Here is a 20284-nt window from a genome sequence, read left to right on the forward strand (position 1 = left end):
AATGACCATGCAGCAAACCCGGTGCCATGTGATACTTTTGCGCAAGAACACTGGACACACTGCAGAAAAAGGGGAAACGGGAGGTCAAAAGACAACGCTGCGGTGACAAAGATTGTTTGATATTTTTCCGCCCTTTGTTGTGGATTTCGGCTCATCTCACCCATAATCTAAACACTTTTAAATTTTATTAAAAGTTTGATGAGATAAAACCGGAGCTAGTGTCACTGTGTTATTGTAGTTCAGCTCTGTTCATGTCTGCATCCGAATGCCGAGCTGCCCTTCTGGAGGTTCTTATCTAAAACTCATCAGTGATGATGATGATGTTGATGGTGGTGGTGTTGGTGTTGTCTAGTGCTTTGCTCATGGTGGAACTGTTGGGGTTCTCTCTATAATACTGTAAGGTCTTGACCTTACTCCATGATTGGACATTATATAAATAAAATGAATCGAATTGAATTGAAAAAGGGGCCCGGCTGCTCATTTTTTGCATTTAAAAAAAAAAATGCATCTTGGTCAAACTCTGCAGGTGTTAAAGGTAGATTTGGTTTCCCCTTCCTCACGTGTCTGTCTGTCCTCAGGTTGTTTGCTCTCCCTGTCTGTGTGTGTGCTGGTCTTTGTGTTGTCTCCCTTTAAGGAGCTGGGCGTGGCTGCCGGGGTCCCTCTCCCGCCAACTCACCTGCACAGCCGCTTCCAATCCATTCATTAACTCCCTCAGCTACTGCCGTATATACACCCAGCTCAACTCTCCAATCTTCGCCAGATCGTTCAGCCGTGTCTGTGGTGCGGCTGCTAAGGCCAACTTCAATATCTCGCTCCTTGTGTGGTTTTTCTCGTGACCTTCTCCAACTTCTAGTTTCCATGTGCTCAGGTACAAAACCTCCAGCCTGCTCCCGTTTCCGGTCGCACTCACCTCCTTCCTTGTTGCCAGTCATCTTCAGAACCATTGCACCTGCTCCTGCCCAGTTCTTGTATCCGGTTCATCGTCGATACCTGTCTTTCGTGTGGGCTACGGCCAAGACTCCCTCCCCTGATCAGCTAACCCTGCTCTGCTCGACAATCTCTGCGAATCCCCACTCGTATTCCCCGCTCGGTGATGCAGAGGGGGATACAGAGGATGAACCTTCATCAACAAGCCACAGTTATCACATTTTTTTTTATCTGACAACTACAAGTGGTCATCAAGAATTACACAAGACTCTCGAGCTTACTACCACCAAGTACAATCCATTAAAGCTGAGTTTTCGTCCCACTGTTGTTTTGTATATCGACTGCTGCTGGGTAAATGCTAATCACACAGGAAGAGGGACTATAACATTTATAACTGGAACAGCTGTACATGAACAATTACAGCATTAATACCTATTCAATGCAACCTTGAAAAAAATGAAAACAATAAATAAATAAAATAAAAGTAGAATAAATAATCATTGCAAGACAAGAGGAAGAGATAGTCACTGCTAGTGTTGTGTTTACCTGAAAAGTAGCGCTCTAAAAAGAAACATCACTAAAAGAAACAAAAAATACATCAGTCTTTGCTGGACACTGCATTTAATTTCAACTAAATGCCAACTGGATCGATGCTTTTCAGCATCATAAAAGATAAAGGAAAATAGGAAGGGAAAAGAAAACTGTTCTTTGCTTACAGACTAACCACCATTGTACTAAAGTGTCCCACATCGTCTTTTTTTCAGTTGTCTCAAAGCTCAAGTTCCAGCTCACACACAGGACTGCGGTGGCTGAACAGGCAGGTCTTCTTCCAGCTATAAAGACACAGACGTTGTCCTTGGCGCCTGAAGTTGCCAACAGAGGGCACAGTAAGTTCAGGTTACTGCGACTGACTGTACTCACCTCCTGTAGATTAAACATATCAATGGAAAGCCTGATAAGTGTAGGTGAAATGTTCCCTGGACCCTGACATCCATTTAAAGAAAAAAGAAAAAAACCACTGTATTGGACGCCCACCACTATGGACAACCTTGTCCACATAGTGGTGGGCTGTTCTTCTTAGTTCATGTTTATGTTGATAAGGAAAAACATTAGGACATGTATATAAAAGTCTGTGAAGATTCTCAGGCAACTAGGTCATGGTATTTCTTGAGGTTCTTGAAGATGACCTCCCATTTCACCTCTGAAATGAGAGGTGAAACGTCTTTAAGAACCTCAAGCAAGTCCAGTTACCTTCTTATATCACTTATTTATATATATATAAAAAGGGTTGCTCGTAGTCATGAACTCCCAAAGTATAATCATCCAACTTTGCAGAGTTCCCCTTAGCGCTGCAGAGCGTTAAAGCCTCTTTAAGTTTTGGTTTTACAACCACAACTCTGCTGTTTTGGTTCACTCTCACCGCTCTCATTGTTTCCACCCGCAGCACGCAGGTGTTTTCAGCAAAAAAAAAAAAAAAAGCTCAGATAAACTTACCGTACGCCACCTGCTCATCACCAAACAGCAGATATACACAGCAACTAGCTGTTGAACATAGTGGAGCATTTAGCAAAAGAGCCTTATATTTCCCTCAGGTGTTTGTGCAGAGCAAAACAGAGGTTAAGGAGAGTAAATGTTGGACTTGCATTTATTAACTGGACACAAACATGACTCCAAATGAATGCTAGGGTTGCTCTGTATCCGATGGATATGTAAATAGGCAACTGTGTGCTAACATGGCTGTTGTAGCAAGTGGCTATTGGCACAGCATAAAATAATTTTTTTTTTTTAGACAATAGTTTGCTTTCCCACTTTATGGCAACAGGTTGGGGAAGGCCCTTTCTACTTCAAACAGACAATAGCCCCCAGCACAAAGTGAGTTGCATAAAGAAATTGTTTTCTCGGTTTGATGTGGAAGCACTTGACTGGCCTGCACAGACCCCGGACCTCAATCCCATCCATCACACTTGAGATGAAACGAAACACCCACTGTGTTCGCCAGGCCTTATCACCTATCAACATCCTTGGCTGACCTCACTAATGGTCTTGTGGCTGAATGGAAGCCAATCCAGAAGAGTGGAGGCCGTGACAGCACTATATTACCATCCATGGTTTTGGAATGAGATGTTGAACAGGTGTAAATAGGTGTAAAGTTTGTGTTTCCATGCTGTGTATGCACTTGTTCTGATATTCATGCTACTGAGCATGAACAAATGTGGTCTGATACACTTTGAGTCCTCTTCCAAATCTGTAAACCAATGTGAAGTTTGACAAATAATACAGTCCTGGTTGCAAGTATTGGCACCTGTCCATTTTATGTACAGAATTTAAAATATCTTCAAAAATAAATGGTTATTAACCAATTTTGTACAATTTTGTGCATTCAAGCTCTTTTAAGTTTGCAGGAGTCCTTTTTGCAATGGCAGATTTCAGCTCTCTGCAAAGGTTTTCAATGGGATTTAGGTCAGGACTCATTCTTGGCAGTTTAAAACATGTTGTCCTGCTTAAAGACCCAAGATTTTTGCCTCAAACCTAGTTTTCTGACATTGGGTAACGCATTTCGCTCTAAAAGTCCTTGGTAATCTTCTGATTTCATAATTTCTTTGACACATTAAACGCCTCCAGTACCAGAGGCAGCAAAGCAGCCCCACAGCGTGATAGAACCTCCATCATGTTTGACTGTAGGTAGGGTCTTCTTTTCCTTACGGGCTTCGTTTCGTCGCCTATAAACAAACTGATGCGCTGCATTCCCGAAGAGCTCTACTTTGGTTTCATCTGTCCATAGAGCATTATCCCAGAAAGCCTGTGGCTTATCTATGAATGTTTTTTCAAACATCAGTCTTGCCTTTCTGTGCCTTTCTTTCAATAGTGGTGTTCTCCTTGGCCTTGGCCCATAGAGCCCTACTCGGTTTAGTGTGTGACAAATGGTACGGGCTGAAACCAGCAATCCAGATTGCTCCAGGTCCTTTTGAAGCTCTTGCGTGGTGTTTTTTCCACAATCTGCGTCAACCTTCACAGACTTTACTAATTTAGTTTCTTCTTAGCACCACGTCCTGGAAGCATTTTATCAGTTTCATGGCTGTGAATCTTCACAATAACATCACAAACTGTTGGATTTCAGGATCTTTGGCGTTTGCCTTGTAGTCTTTGGAATTGTTATGTTTTTAGATAACATTTCTGACAGGAAACTGGAAACAATCAGCCCCTTTTTAATGCAGTAAAACCATCCTTCATTGGTCAATTCAGGTCATATGAACACTGAAAATTAAGTATAGGTGAATCTTATTTGATTTTTATTTTGTTTGGGGAACTAATTTAAATTCATGAAAAGTGTGCCAATAATTGTGTCGATTGTACATTTTATGCCTGCATTTTTTATTTCACTATATTAAAGCATTTTGTTGTTGTTGTTGTTGTTCAGTAACTTTTGACATACGTTTTGAGACGTGTGGCATGTGTGTTTCACATATAATAGCCTACCAATATTGCTGCTTAGGAGGCCTGCAAGCTCTTAACCTTTTCTTGATGAAATGTGTTGAATTTGCACAGTTAAAGAATTGAATATCGGTGAATATTTTTCAGCAAAACTGAAGAAAAAAGTAGGTATTCCTTTTGCAATAATTGTGGTAAATGTTCTTCTCCTCCAGAGGAGCAATCAAGCAAAGTGGTGCAACGTGTTATAAAGTGCACTGAAACATCAAGTTTAAACTTATAATTTAGTTCACCTAAGTGCAATAAATGTGAGAGACCTAATTCAATATGATGCATTGAAGATACAACAGGGTTATTTATCTTCCATGATGTGCCTTTCGTTAGTCCCTTTGCAGCAGTTCCTCTTATCTTTATCATATGAACATGTTTGGCCTTTCAATTCATGACTGTTTTCACAGGCGTCCTTGAAAAGGGTCTGAAAGATACATCAGAGACATAAATCAAAAGGGCTGTGCTCTCTGCTTTGAGCTGATGATTTACAGAAAAAAGGTCGGGATTGTCTGCCTGAGAATAAAATAAGAGGCATGCACAGGTCTACATGGCATAAAACATGTTTCGGTCCCTCAAAAAAATCACAGCAGAATGGGCCTCGGTTGCTGCAGAGCGTTGCAGCCACCAGCTCATATAATACCTTGACCTCGACATCCTAGGCTGTCATTTCGTTTTAAAGACCAAGAATCTTAAATAAACCTTTGTCTGTGTAGCTGTTATTTTATTTTGCAATAGTTGGTAACCAGGGCAACGCAGCACAAATTGCTTCACCCACTGAATGAAATCACTCATGTACTGATAGAGTTTTTATGGGTCGACATAATAAGCACTTAGAAAATGTAATTTAAAAGATTCACTTAACATGGATTTTGAAATGGCTGCCTGAAATGATTGGATTTCATGAGCAAATTTTAACTAGAAACATATATATACGCATACACCTTCGCAGACTTCTCTCATTGAGTTTCTCCTTAGCACCGTGTTCTGGAAAGATCTTAACAGCTTTATGACTGTGAAACCTCTTGATAACTATACAAACTGTTGTAACAGGGATTTGAAGATCTTTGGCATACCCTTGTAGCCTTTGGAATTGTTCTCTTTTCATGATAACATTTCCGGCGCTCTCAGCCAGCTCCGTTGTCTTCGCCACTGTGAAAAAGAAACTGGAAACAGTCAGCCTCCTTTTATGTAATAAAACCATCATTCATTGATTGATTCAGGTCACGTAAACACTAAAAATTAAGCACAGTTGAGTCTTATTTGTTTCGTGTTTTGTTTGAAGAACTCATTTAAATTCATGAAAAGGGTGCCAATAATTGTGGCTGGGGTACATTTTGTCTTTGTATCATTTCACTATTATGCAAGTTTTTTCCTTTGCTCAATAATCTTGAACATTTTATCAAAATATTGTGGCTATACAAATTTGTTCTTTTTCATTTATTTCCAAATATATTCTGAATTATCTACTTGAAATTCAGGGTTGCCAATGATTTAAACCAGGACTGTAGGATGGTTACTGAAATGTTCTTATTTTGAGGTGATTAATGAAAGCTGATATTTACACTGTCAATTAATTTACCCTCTTGGCCTGAACATGCAAATTGTCAACTGTGGTTACAGTATATCTTATCAAGTTGTTATTGCTCAGTCAATTTTTTTTCATGTTTTCCTTGTTTCAACTTTGTAGTGACTGATAATTAGAGGCAATAACTTCTGGAAAATAATCGAGATGTAACTGAAGACATTTCTCCTCCTGCTCCTCCATCTTTTGAGTGTTTTTCATCCTCTGGCTTCTTCACACCTCAACAGAGGAACATATGAATAAATGTATTCCATAAAACTGTAAATCATTGAATAAAACTGTAGAAATGACTGAGGTGTCGAGAGGGGCCTCTAAAGCCCAAGGCCGCAAAAATGATAATCCCGGCCCTGATTATCATTTTATTTTATATCAGATCCAAACTGTGCCTACAATGAAGGTGAAGGTCATCCTCCATGAATTAAAGAAACAGATCCACACTGCAGTCTGTGTATCAGTCCCACCGTGATACACGTGGAGCTGCAGTTGAGCTGGATATGCCTAATCAATGCACCTAGATAATAAGTTACTCCACTTGATCAGATAAACACGACTATGATTGGTTTGTGCTAGGCATATAGTGGCACAACCCTTTTTTTAATTACCATAACGGATAATGAAATATCGATGTACCCTTATATGCAACCGGATCTTCAAATTGTCACTTCTGTGTTTCTGTGGAAATAACAGTCTGTAGAGTAACAGTGGCCAGACAAAGAAATCAGAAAAAACAATCAAAAACAAACAGTTTTCCTAACAGTCTTTTTATTATTTGCTTTGTGGATATGGTATGGTTACAGATGGAAAAAATAAAAGTTATGTGATTCCCTGTTTCCCCATTGTTTCTTTTAAAATACTTTTTAGAGGCCTAAATCCAGTAAGAAAGGAAAAATTATCCAGTAATTCATAATAAAAAAAATCCAAGATTAGAAGGACGTCTCATAAAATAATTATCATTTTTTTTAATAGAAAGAGGCTTTGCTAGTTTTATATCATCATCAGATTTATCTCCTGATATGTTGTGGGTATCTCAGACCAGAAGTGAAACCGCAGGGCTAGAGCAGTCATCATGCATTAAATTCAAACTATTTTTTTATTACAATCTGAAGGAAGCATACAGTCTTAGTGTATATGCATTATATTTCAAAGATGTCAAAGTAACTTTTGTCATTATTAGACGGGCTGAGGGGGAAGAGTATTATGAATATTATAAATCATCAAAAGAAGACACATTATGAGAGATAAGCTTTCAAGAAGAGAGTACAAAAAAGCAGACCTCAGTCTCTGTCCACTGGTCTACTGACATAAGGGCACAGCCAAGCGATGGGAACAGCGGCAGTAGATACAACACTTAGCGGAGGGCTGTCCTGCCTGCGCGTGAAATAAACAACGCTGATTTACTGGTTAGAGTGTGATCAACCGAGCATAAATCCGACACTCCTGACAAGTTTATTCTGCAGGAACTGGATGAGTCAACAGTGTCAATTTATGGCTTTGTAGTAAAGCTGCCACCGTTTCCCGAAGTCCAATATGACATATGATAAGCAATGAGATTCTCCATCACACGATCAATTTTTTACGCCGCGACGAGATATTCAAGTATTGTAGATGTAGACGACAGGTTGTGAGCAATATCCGTACATTTTTGAACATTTGTTGAGCAGTATTTATGCAGTAATGACAACAGTGTTTTTACTTTTCACATGATACATCATTTTATATTTCTTAAAGGAACTTATTCCCTGACTGTACATTCACCTCTTGAGTTATGCGTTGTGTCTCCTGTGTGGGCAGGTTAGGGATGAAATGCACTTCACCGGTTTTGGCATTTCTGTGTGTACTTGCTGTTTGAGAACGGTTCATTATCTCTTTATTGGCTGTGCTGTGACATAACATGTACGACAGGGAGGATTTGTGCAGTTTACGGCTTCAGATACGGCAGTAAAGAGCTCGTTTGCTATTGCCGTTGGGAGGATTGATATCACTCTCATGTCTGTACCATAAATATGAATATACAGTCAGCAGCGGGTTAGCTCAGCTTAGCATGAAGACTGGAGAGCATTGGAAACAGCTACCCTGTCTCTGTCTCAAGGAAACAAAATACACCCATCAGCCTCAACGTCAAAACTTGTAAATGGTTTTAATGTTGTGGCTGATGTGTGGCCTAACAGCACCTCTACAGCTAACGTTACATCTCCTTTGTTTAATGATTTAAAAGCGTAAAAACTCGGACATTTTTTCCCCTTCAAGTTTCCAAGCTAACCGGCCACTGGCTGCAGCTTCAAGTTTATCTTACAGGCATGAGAGTGAGAAAACTAAGCGTATTTTCCCAGGATGTCTAATTATACCTTTAACCATCATTCATTTTTGAGTTGATCCTATGGTTTAACTGTAGTTTGTGAGTGGACAGTGCCCGTTCATTTCAGTAAAACCTGAAAATCACAAAAAGAAACGGAGTTACAAGACCTTCACATGTCCACAATTTTGGAAATTAAACATATATTAAATGTAAACATACGTATAAAATGTTAGATAACAGATAGTCACACGCTATGGCAGCATATTTAACATGTGACACAGTGCACAACAGAGACGCCCTGGCACACCGAGTAAACTGAAACTAATAAAATCATCCACTTAATCACTGAGAGCAGATAATTATTGCTCAGACATCTTTGGCCTTCGTGAGTCACAGCACGAGCGCTGTCTGAAAAAAAATAATACACTTGTAGGAGAGTAGAGTTTAAACTAATCTCCTGCAATAAAAACAATAAAGCAATCAAGCCTTTTTGAAAGCAGAGGTTCATTATATTTCAAGTTAGTTACATCTCTGCTTCATTCACACCCTGATGAAGATCTGCGTCTGGCTTTGTCACACACCACGTATGACTCATGGTGTTTTTTTTCTCACCTAGTTTGCTCTTCCTGTGGACTTTGTAGGATTTGATGATGGCCACCAAAGGTAATAAAAACATTTTATATCAAGTTTGGACACTGCATTGTCAGATGGAGAGCAAATATTGGACTCTACATTCAGCATGTGGTCGGAAGCACGACTTAAAATCAATCCTCCGCGTCTGCTGGACGCGTACAGTAAGTAGGCCACTGTTTGCTCGCGCGTTTAAACGATGCTAACGTGCTAATGTTTATGAGTTGTTCTGCTGCCCGGCCGAAACGCTGCCCGCTGACCCACTTGACTGTAAAATGTCTGCGGTGAAAAGGGGCTCAGATGAAATACTCAAACAGATTCTATTCACACTCAGGCTGATGATTTACTTCCTTCCAGCCTAAGTGGACGTCATTAGTCTTACCTGTCTGAATAATTGCCCTCTCCCATGACTTGGAGAATATCTTTCACTTCTTGGCTCAGCAGAAAAACAAACAGTAAAATTTGACGAAGAAACAGACTCGACATAAATACCTTGGCCGAATTCTGAAGTCGGTTTGCTTCAATTTTTTTGATCAACAATACATAAGCAGCCTCTGGGAGCAGCACACTCTGTTGTAGTCGGGGTGAACGGATATTCCTGCGTGCGGCGAAATGCCGGTCATTATCAATATACTTAATTAGGCAAGCTGGTACTGGAAGGTCACAGGTTTGATCCCTGCAACAGCCGATGTGTCTGCCTTCACTGAAGTACTGTTGAACTTGTCACCAAACCTCTTTCATAGGGACAACTCTTTAGCTTTGAGGGAACAGCTACGAGAGATATTCATGTTGTTTCCAGTTCTCTTTATTCAACCCACACCTACCTCCCAAGAAATGTAACACCCGTTGTTCTTCACACCTAGTCTTAGTTGGCCTGAAAACCATCTGGGAAGTATACACATATCTTACATTTATTACCAATAATTAATTCAGATCTAATTAAGGTTTTATGCAGCAGAAGCAGAAAGCAGGAGTCTTACGGCAGAATAAAGTAAATACCATCTGATTAGTCCGCACCAGGGGTTAATGAGAACACTGCAGGCATCTCACGTAGGCTAGAATAATATTTTTATGTGAATTTAATGGTTTGTGTTAGCCGTGTGATGTGCAAATGGGTGAGTTCGTCTTCATAAGATGATCAGAAAGGCAAGGATATAAAAGGGAAGTATTTATATTTGAATTTAATAACTTTATCTATTTCTCTGTAACAAGCAACATGTAATGTGTATAGTGTTGTGAAACACAAACAAAAAGAATATATTTAGATATGAAATAAACATATGGCTCCTACTAAATATGATTTGCTCGAGGTCTGGCAGATATTTCAACCTATAAAACAAAGTCCAATAATGTGCATAGGTGTGAGTGACAGGACCTCCTAACAATGAGCTGGTGTGGCTTCATCAACATCAATGGAGCGCATGGTAACTCTTTAACCCAACCGGAGGCAGGATCAATTCTTCAGAACAGAGCAGAAAAGTGAGCCACGGATCCATAAATATAATCAGACAGGTGATGAGGTCAAAGTAGGTTTTATGAATTCCCCTTTATAACCCCATCGCTACACATTAACCTGTGAGAAAAACTCCCATTTTTGAAGCACCTCTGGTCACATGACCGCCGGGCTGCAGGGGCAGGGCTGTTTAAAAGGAGACCTTTCGGACGGAGGGAGAGCAGACACTGAGCCGAGCGCAGCCACAGCAAGAGCAAAGAGAGCTACGAGACAAACTGCTGTCAACTGTCACCATGAAGTCCGCATTCGCCACCATAACTCTCCTGGTCCTGGCTCTCGGCTGGACCTCTGAGGCCGTGCAAGTCGAAGTAAGTGCATCACCTAGCATTTCTGTTGCCGGGCTGGACAATACTCATTAGAAAAAGGAGTGACTATATTTATCCACATACACTGTAATACATTCTAAAGAATTACAAACCATTTGTCTCTGCCTGGTACTTTTGTATTGTCACATTATTTGAACAAACGCTACATCAGCAAACTGGGCCTTTAGTTAGGTTTCAGTTCTCTAATACAAACATCTTCCCACTTCTTCTCTTCTCTTCATCTGCCTCTTCAGGAAAATGGACTGTCTTTCTCGCTGGAGGCCGTCAAGAGGCTGCAGGAGCTGACAAAGAGCTGGGCTCTGACAGGACAACAAAACCCCCGATTCAGGGCTAGCACCGTGTCCCTCTGTGCCGACCCCATGCTCCCGCAGGAGTTCCTGCCGCTCTGTAGGCAGAGAGGAGCGTCCGCATCTCTCACCAGACTAGGTGAGACCATCACAAATCTTTGTGATGGATTTTCAAGTGAACATGTCAGGTCATGATTATTAAAGTACAGGTGATTCAGCGGTGTCTGATGTCAGGGGCTCTGCAGCAGTGGCTAATCTGTCACCTTTCTGTTTTTTGTCTGTTTTTCAGCTTATGTTCCGATGGACGTCTGTGAGATCTGCGCCTTTGCTGCCTGCACTGGCTGCTAAACAAACCCTGCAAGCCAGAAGCATCTTGCCGAGCTTAAGACTTGTGATTTTTATTCTCCTCCTCAGAACTATTTTGGGGAATTTCTCAAAATTTTTCCCTGCAATGATGAGACAATGACTTTATGTTCTGACTCTGGCCCACTGGGCACTTTATACATTTTTGAGGTGGTGTTTTGATATGTTTTTTTTTTTTTGCAAACTGTTACTTTATAGCATATTTACAACATTATTTTTCTGCTGAAAGTTCTTTCTCATGCAGTTTATTTTTGGAAGATTGTTTTTTACATTTCTATCTTACCAAGCTTTGTATACAGATTTAAAGGGAGAGTTTTCTTTTTTTTCTTCTTCTCCTTATTCCTTAACATTAATTTGAATAAAAACCCTTCGCTGATAGATTTGTGTGTACATTGTGTTCTTTCCTGTACAATTCAAACGCTCTATTACTATTATTAGTATGATATGTACTACTAGTTGCAGGTTATTCTCAGTCTTGTGGAAAATGTCTTTTAACTTGTAGTTAAAAAAGCAGTAACACTTTGGGAGATTGTGAGAGAGTTTAAAAGTTATAGCCCTGTGTTGAAAAATATACTTAAAGCTGCATTAATTTATTTTTGGCAGGTAGGGGACAGAAAAAGATCAAAATAAACTGAGAGGTATAAAGGTCATCACTACATCCAATGGCTTACAACATTAATATAGTTAATGTGTTAGCAAACAAACGCTTGCCTATTTAGACATTAAGCAGGCACAGAAAAACATTTGCGTTCATTTGGAGGCATGTCTTTGATCACCTGTCGAGTGTAAGTCAGTATTTACTGACCTTTTAGCTGTGTTTTGGTCTCCTCCTGAGAAACCTGTTTGGGTCTATCAGAAATGGCTGCCTGGAGGGGTTGACGAGAGTAGTAAATACAGATGTGCACAAGCAAAACTAGAACGAGCTAACAGAGGGTGCCACGCTCCATAGAGCTGAGTATTTGGTTCTTTATTCTCTGTAATTTCAGTGGTATTAGCCACATCCAGTGCTACTACCACAGTGTCTTTTTTTTGATACCATCACTGTGGGGTACTTAAGTCTGAAGTTTTCAAATTCAGCACAAACCAGTTTTTTTTGTGTGTGTGTGTGGCATTTATTTTCAAGCTGCTGCATAGTGTTGCCTTATTAGTATTAACACAACTTACACCATCTGCTCAGGCATCCTTTGCCTTCGTGTCTGCCTCAAAAATATTCCCATACTCGACATTATGAATAATTTATTCAATGTATTTGTATTTAATAATTTATTTTATGCATCTTATTTGACTCGGCTAAACTGCCTCACTATACAGATATACTGTCAGTCCAGGGCATCGGTGGACTCTGCCTACCCCCCCAAACACTTGCAATATGCGTTACTCATTACTCATTTCTGAAGCCACATAATTAATGCAATGATGAGTGTGTTTGTTTGAAGTGATAAAAACATACATGAATATATACAGTGAAAGCTGCACAGTATTTCCTGCGTGTGCGGCAAAGCAATTTTTTTGTTGTTGTTGTTGGGTGTTTTTCTTGCTTTATAGGAGAAAAACATCACTGCAGTTTCCCCCCCCCCCCCCTTTTTATTAGGTTTAAAAAGAGATACAGTAAATAGACACATACAGAACCGAAAAATATGAAAACTAAAACCAGGTCTGTAGCTACCAATGAAGATACTAAGGTCATGTCCTTGGTATTGTGTTTAGGAACTTGCAGATTTTAAAAAAAAAACTGAAAAGGAGCTACTTCATTTACACACAAGGCTGATTCTGGGTGATTTTGTAGACTATGACAAATCAGAATAACTTCACTTTGACTAGCTGTAGGCAAAAAAAAAAAAAACGATTATTATTGGAATTTATTCAAGAGATTTAGTATCCATCCACCAGATTTATATGCTGGCAGTGTGGAGAATGACTTGAAACAGCATTTAGACGTGTAGGGATCTAAAATTTATAAAGAATTTTGAACAGGTAAATGAATTGACCCTTTGTAGGGTTGTATAACAGACAAAGGTTCCCAGACCTTTAGAAAGAGGATTGCTGAAACAGTTTTACTGTTCCTGGATTATGGTGATGTAATTTATAGACTCGCTGCTTCCTCTACTCTTATGTTCCTGTAGACACCATTTACCATCTGCTCTCAGGTTCATTACAAGTGATAATAACAACGCTCACCTCACACCATTTCATGTGATACAGTTGGTTGGCCTTCCCTGTCTGAGCGACATAATACCACTGGTGTTTATTTATCTACAAAACATTTGTTGGTAAATTGCTATATGTATCATCCTTGCTGCTCTGGGCCATATTTAACCAGCGGCTGGTTGACACATCGGGAGCCCTGAACCAGAAGTGATCTAGGAAGAACCGCCTTTGCTGTTAGTGCAGCAGTGTCACTGAATAACCCACAACGTCGCCTAAAAATCCAAACACTTACAGATTGCTTTAAGCATGTACTTTCATAATTTTTCTGTTTTGTTAATGGAGTTTCTCTCCTCTTGTTATTTTGGTTGTATTTCTTTTCTAAACTGTTAACAGAGTGTTGCTGTACAAGGGGTAGGTATGTTTAGCCAACTTGTCCTGAAAAATAAATAAATGTTAAAAAAAAAAATTAAATTAAATTAAATTAATTACGTAACAAACGAGACAAATAACGGGACCATTGCCTTACAAGCCATACACACATGCATTTTAACACACTGTGGAAACAAGGCAGGTTGGGTCCATGGATTCATGCTGTTGATGCCAAATTCTGACCCTACATCTGCGTGCCTCAGCAGAGGCCGAGATTCATCAGGCCAGGCTACGTTTTTTTCCAGTCTTCAACTGTCCAGTTTTGTTGAGCCTGCTCTTGACTGACAGGAGTCGAACCCAACGTGGTCTCCTGCTGGTGTAGCCCCTCCGCGTCAAGGTTTGACACGTTGTCCATTCTGAGATGCTTTTTCTGCTCACCACAGTTGTAGAGACCGGTTTCCTGAGATACCGCAGCCTTTCTGTCGGCTCCATCCAGTCAGGCCGTTCTCCTCTGACGTCTCTCATCAATAAGGCATTTCCGTCTGCAGAACTGCCACTCAGTGGATGTTTTTCTCGCCATCCTGAGTCAACTCCAGAGACTGTTGTGCATGAAAATCCCAGTGGATCGGCAGTTTGAGATATAGTCAAACCAGCCCGTCTGGCACCAACAACCACGTCACAGTCAAAGTCACTAAGATCACATTTTTCCCCAATGTGATATGAAGTGCTACGTAAGGCCATATTGAAGTTTGCTGAAACTTATTTTTCCTTGTGGGGGGATTCTTTCACTATTTTGTGTGCAAGAAGCCACAAAAAATTCAATGTTTTCTTGTTCAGTGTCTGAGTGGCCTAGAACAGACATTTCTGTTGGGCCTCTGATCTTATTCATAATGTGTTTTCTTTTGTACTGGGAGCCTTTGATTACAGTGTGTTTGACACACTATAGGCAGTATCTTAAGCTGCTTCGTGAGGTAGTCACCTGGAATGGTTTTCAATTAATTAATGCTTTTGAGATCATCAGTTTTGTTATGATGAGGTTCTGTTGGTATACAGCAAATAGCCCTATTCAACTACAGTAGTAATCCACAGTCCATTACCACTTTAAGACATGAAGGTCACTCAATCTGGAAAATTTCAAGAACGCGTAGAACTGCTATGATGAAGCTGGCTCTCGTGTGGACGGCCCCAGGAGAGGAGGACCAAGAGTTACCACTTCTGCAGAGGATACGCGTGTCAGAGTTACCAGCCTCAGAAATCTCAGTTTAACAGCACCTCAGATTAGTGCTTTCCAGAGTTCAAGAACCAGACACATCTCAACATCAACTGTTCAAAGTAGATTGTGTGAATCAGGCCGTCATGGTTGAATTGCTGCAGGGAAACCACCGAGGGAGACCAATAAGAGGAGGAGAATTGCCTTGGCCGAGAAACACAACAAATAGAAACTAGACCAGTGGAAATCTGTATTTTGGTATGATGAGTGCAAATTTTATGATTTCTGTTTCCAACCACTGTTTCTTTCTGAGAAGTAGAGAAGTTGAACATACGGTATCAGTACGTACGGTTCCCACTGTGAAGCACGGGGGAAGAGGTGTGATGGTGTGTGGGCGCTTTGCTGGTGACACTGTTGTAATTTTATTTAGAATTCAAGTCATACTTGATCAGCAGGGCTACCACAACACACCATCTGGTTTGCACTTACTGGGACTCTCATTGGTTTTTCAACAGGACAATGACTCAAAACACACCAGTAACTTTATGATGTTTCATTAACATTAACATGTGAGGCTGTTGTCTGTGTCTGTGTATGTGTATGTATTTTGTGGGAGACTTGTACATCATGTACAGCATATTGTAGTTCTGCAAGTCCCATGCTACAAAATATACCATCATTTTGGATATTTTGTCATCCATCTTTTATCCAATCCGTTTTTCACAATACACTGACAAACGTGATTTAAAACAGCACACTAGGGAAAAGAGTGTCTGAAAGTTAAAAGTCACATATTATGCACAGTTATGGATTTACATTTAGGTTTTGCAGGCCTACAAGGAAATGTTTGCATGCTTTGTTTCTCCTAGACTGTCCATTGCTGCAGCACCACTATTCTCCCTCATGTTGAAACAGTCCCCTTAGGCCCCAATCAATTTCTGTCTCAAAGTTATAAATAAAAAATAAACAAGACAGTTCATGCCGCCCCCTCCCATTTTAACTCACTGGGAGAAAAAACTGTCAAAACAGGTCGATTTGTGACTGCTGTGGCTTCTGAGACAATGTCTCTGAGTTCACACAGTCAGACCACTTTTCAATGTTGATGGAGGAGCTGCAGACTGTGACTCATAATCATAATGACTTTTCTAATATTCGCTTATATGTTTCAAAACAGGGAATTAGATTGTCCTTTGAATTTCGAGCGATAAGTAACTGTTTTGCCAGCATTTTGAGCTTCCAGGAACTTTTGTTTTAAGGTGCGTTTTTTCCCCCCACTGTGTGAGCAAACAAAAATGCTGCCAATTGGATCTGGAAAACGTCATCATATTCAAACATCGCAACTATTCAAACAAGTGACCTATATAAATCGGCCCTGTAGGTATATAGCCTCTACCTTATCAAACAGCTCTTTGACAAATATCTGTGGGAGAAAGACAAGACATGAGATTTATTAGATGACACTGAGGGATCTGGTGCGTTATAATGATACGCAAAGTCAATAATTAAATATCGTGCTGACGGAAGAAACCACAGAGATAGAGGTTATAAAAAAATTTGGAGGATAGTGGTTATAAACTAAAAAAGAGGATCCAAAAGAGGTTATCTTTGACCGGTCAGCGTACCCCTGCCTTCACTCTACGCAACCTGCCAGTTGTCTTTGTTAATAAATCCCTCACTGATCTGTCCAGACACCTTATAAGAGGCAGCACAAGCGTACAGCGACCACAGAAGAAACATTCCTCTAAACTAAGGGGCATCTTGCATCATCTGAAAATGAGAACGCTCAGTGTTGTCGTTGTTTTGGTGCTGTGTGTGTGCAGTGGGGCTCTAGGTGCGGAGGTTAGGGTGAGTATCCCGTTTCTTGAAAATACTGTTGACATTCTTTATCTTATCAAGCTGCGTGTTTTGTTTCTTTCTTTTCACTCACGTGTTTCACTGCAAAGCACGCTTTCTTACTCAAATCAAAGCACCTGCCCTTGGGAAAAATTCGAACCGTACGAGATTTTCCTTGTGACTCAAGGTTGTTCCTTCCCCTCCAGCTGGAAGGAAGGAGCTACCCCTTGGAGGCAGTGAAGCAGCTGAAGGCGCTGATGGGCTTAGACGACAACGATAGCCCTCACCTGGCCGAGACAAGTGTTGTAGCCGCTTGCGCCAACCCTCTCCTGCCGCAGGTCTTTCGGCCGGTTTGCCAAGGGAAGGGAACAAGCATTGTTTTCTCCAACCTGGGTAAGACTGGTCCAAGGATAAATAAAGAAATAACAAATATGGAAATGTTATTGGATACACTATTCGTCTCTAAACAGCACACTACAGAGGCTATTGCGTGGATAAGAAGTTGCACTATTGAGATACTGGGTATTTACTCACAATAAGCCAATAACATATTTTAGTCTATCTCTCAGTACTATTCCCACTTCGTATCCTCTCTATCTCTATCCTCTCACTCAGGCGTAAACCCATTCATTCCCCGTGGAGATGTAAATCTGTAAATCTAAAAACGGGCCACAAATATGTAGTTTCATTTTTTCGGAAAATGATGGCATTATTTCCTAAAACAGCTAGGCACTGTAGTAAACTACAGCCTTGTAGTTACTCAAACAGTTTGCTGGGTGCTCTTCTCTGTCACAGATTAATACACATATAACTCACCAAGACAGTGAATGTGTGATTAATTCAAAATAGATAGTGGCCACATTCATTACATTGAAGGAACATGTCACCCAGTTGACAAATGTGTTTTTAACAGTTTTTAGTTTGGACAACAATACGATGTATTGAGCTTTGGCTACCCTGACAATACTTGGGTCAATTAATTGTTGGTTTTGGTCTTTTAATGGCATCTGCTGACAATTATAAGATATAAAATATCACCAAAAAATCCCTTTGACGAAGAGGCTGACGGGCAACGAGTGCAGCAGCTGCTTAGCCTGACTTGGCATTGCCCGGCTCTCTGCAAAGGTAACAAAATCTGCCCACCGGCACCTCTGACGTTTGCCAGTCAATGAATTATATCTCATTTGTTTAATCTGTACAATAATCCCTACAGAGAAAGGAGTCAGCTCAATCCAAGTCTCACACTATTCCTTTTATAACTGACCGCCTGTACCACCTGAGCCACAGCTGCTAAACTACCTGTTAAGTGAGCATCAGCATCAACATTGGGCTTTTGTTAAATTCATGTAGGACACAATCACACACGGGCTCTTAGAGATGCTGCTTAATCTACAGTTTTATTACTCAGGTACGCGCTGTCTCTCTCTCTCTCTCTCGGATTTGAGATTAAAGACACTGTCAACAGCCGCGCACTTGAGTTAGTTCACTCTAATGGATTCCTAGAGTTTAGTGTTTGCACATTATATTATGCACATCCTCTTACTGCTGCACCATAAAGTGTCTCTGGAATGAAAATGCCAGACAAGAGGCCAATGGAAAGCTGTGCAAACTGTCTGTGGGGACAATTGACGCTCATTAGACACAGACCGCCCCCTTGCTGCTGTATGGAGATGGATACGGCGACGGATCCCAGTATTTATATTAGCATAAAACTGGAAAGCTGGCCCTTGGGTGGTACAAAAACATACTTTAGGCCAGATAGATATTATATTATGTTTAAATATTTTTTTTCTTGCACTTTCCAGTGTATATCATCACGCCTTCGGATCCCTGTGAAATATGTGCCAACCCCTCCTGCTTTGGGTGTCTGAAATGAGGCTGCCATCTGCTAGACACACAAACACATGGACTGAGGGGGCCTCTGGGGGGGCTTCATCCTCCATAGTTCTTCCACTGTCCGTGTATAAGACATCCACAGTTATGGGCTAAACACGTCCTGTCATCCAGCAACCAAGCCAAATGGGTCTCAAGGCTAAATGGTCAACATACTGGATTTTATTCACCATAATCTTTTTTTTTTTTTTTAGGTAGATGCTGTTCATTCATACATAGTAAGACCCACAGGCTGACCCCTTGCTAGTAAAGTTTCAAAAAGGCTTTTCTGCATTGTTTAAACATTATTTTGATGTCTTCAACTTGCCATCATATTGAACTTCTAATTTATTGAATCTGATGCAGCCTCTCAATAATAAAAATATATATTCTTTGCACCAATGAAAGCTGTTTTTTTTTGTAGTTTCAAAAACACGGTCATGCTGACACACTCTTTGTCATACCTTTGTACAGACACAAATGCAAACATACACCATACACACACACACATGCATGCACACACATGAAGGGAGTGTGCTGTTTTATAGCATACCATTGATTGGACAAAAAATGAAAGGACATTACGTTAAGTTGAATGAAAGCAGATGACAACAAAAAGTTATTGTGAGGGGAAACTGTCATTGGTTCCACTATTTAAATCGAAAGATTCTCTAATTTTGAGATGAATCATCCAGTTTAAATAAATAGTTGACATACCAGGCTGAAAAACCAATAATACATCTCTGTTCACTCTTCTACTGTGGTTTCAGAGATCTATCTTTATTTTTTTACCCATAGCGATTACAAAGTTAAAGCTTATCTAGATGTTAACAGTACTTTTGGTTTGTGTTTGTATGTGTGTGTGTGTGTGTGTGTGTGTGTGTGTGTGTGTGTGTGTAGTCAGTGACAATGGATTTTTTGTCAATAACCATTTGGTAGGATAGCCAACCAGAGCAGGTAATTTATGTGAGCGTGATCAGGAATCTATGCATTACCGACATCAGGGTTCGATATACATGACATCAGTGACCTGCTTTCTCTACCACTGCGCTTTACAGTGTTCATGTGTCACACAAGGTCATCAGTCAGGAACTCCTATTTACAGTCATTTAAAGCTGCACCACTGCCTGCATAGTGTTTAATTTCCATCCACTGATCTATAAACCCCACAACAATGTGAGTTTAATGGACCAGGTGATGGACTGGTCAAATGAAAAGTGATCAAACGCAACAATCACTCTGTTTAATCCTTGATAGCTGATGTGATTTTCCCTCCATAGTGTGGATTAAACTAATTAGAAATAAAGCTCAAAATGTTTTTTTCTTGGGCATTGAGTCACATATTCGATGCCTGTGTTTACATGAGCATCCTGGTTCTGGGTCTTATCCTGTTTCAGTGATATTTGGGATATGACATTTATATATGATATTTGATATTGATACACATA

At 40.3% G+C, this 20284-nt stretch overlaps 2 protein-coding genes across 2 annotated transcripts; both read left to right on the top strand.

Moving 5' to 3' along the window:
• Positions 1–1769: 1769 nt before the first annotated feature.
• Positions 1770–11578, top strand: si:ch211-220m17.5 (guanylin family protein). The gene is made up of 4 exons (XM_040115858.1): positions 1770–1814; positions 10516–10736; positions 10988–11180; positions 11331–11578. The coding sequence occupies exons 2-4, from the start codon at positions 10662–10664 to the stop codon at positions 11387–11389; spliced, it is 327 nt and encodes a 108-aa protein (XP_039971792.1). The 5' UTR covers positions 1770–1814; positions 10516–10661; the 3' UTR covers positions 11390–11578.
• A 5185-nt stretch (positions 11579–16763) lies between these two features.
• LOC120783200 (guanylate cyclase activator 2B-like) lies at positions 16764–19219 on the top strand. The gene is made up of 3 exons (XM_040116005.1): positions 16764–16976; positions 17171–17357; positions 18770–19219. The coding sequence occupies exons 1-3, from the start codon at positions 16905–16907 to the stop codon at positions 18838–18840; spliced, it is 330 nt and encodes a 109-aa protein (XP_039971939.1). The 5' UTR covers positions 16764–16904; the 3' UTR covers positions 18841–19219.
• The last annotated feature ends 1065 nt before the right edge of the window (positions 19220–20284 follow it).

The sequence above is a fragment of the Xiphias gladius genome, chromosome 21, assembly GCF_016859285.1.
Source record: "Xiphias gladius isolate SHS-SW01 ecotype Sanya breed wild chromosome 21, ASM1685928v1, whole genome shotgun sequence".
Lineage (NCBI taxonomy): Eukaryota > Metazoa > Chordata > Actinopteri > Istiophoriformes > Xiphiidae > Xiphias > Xiphias gladius.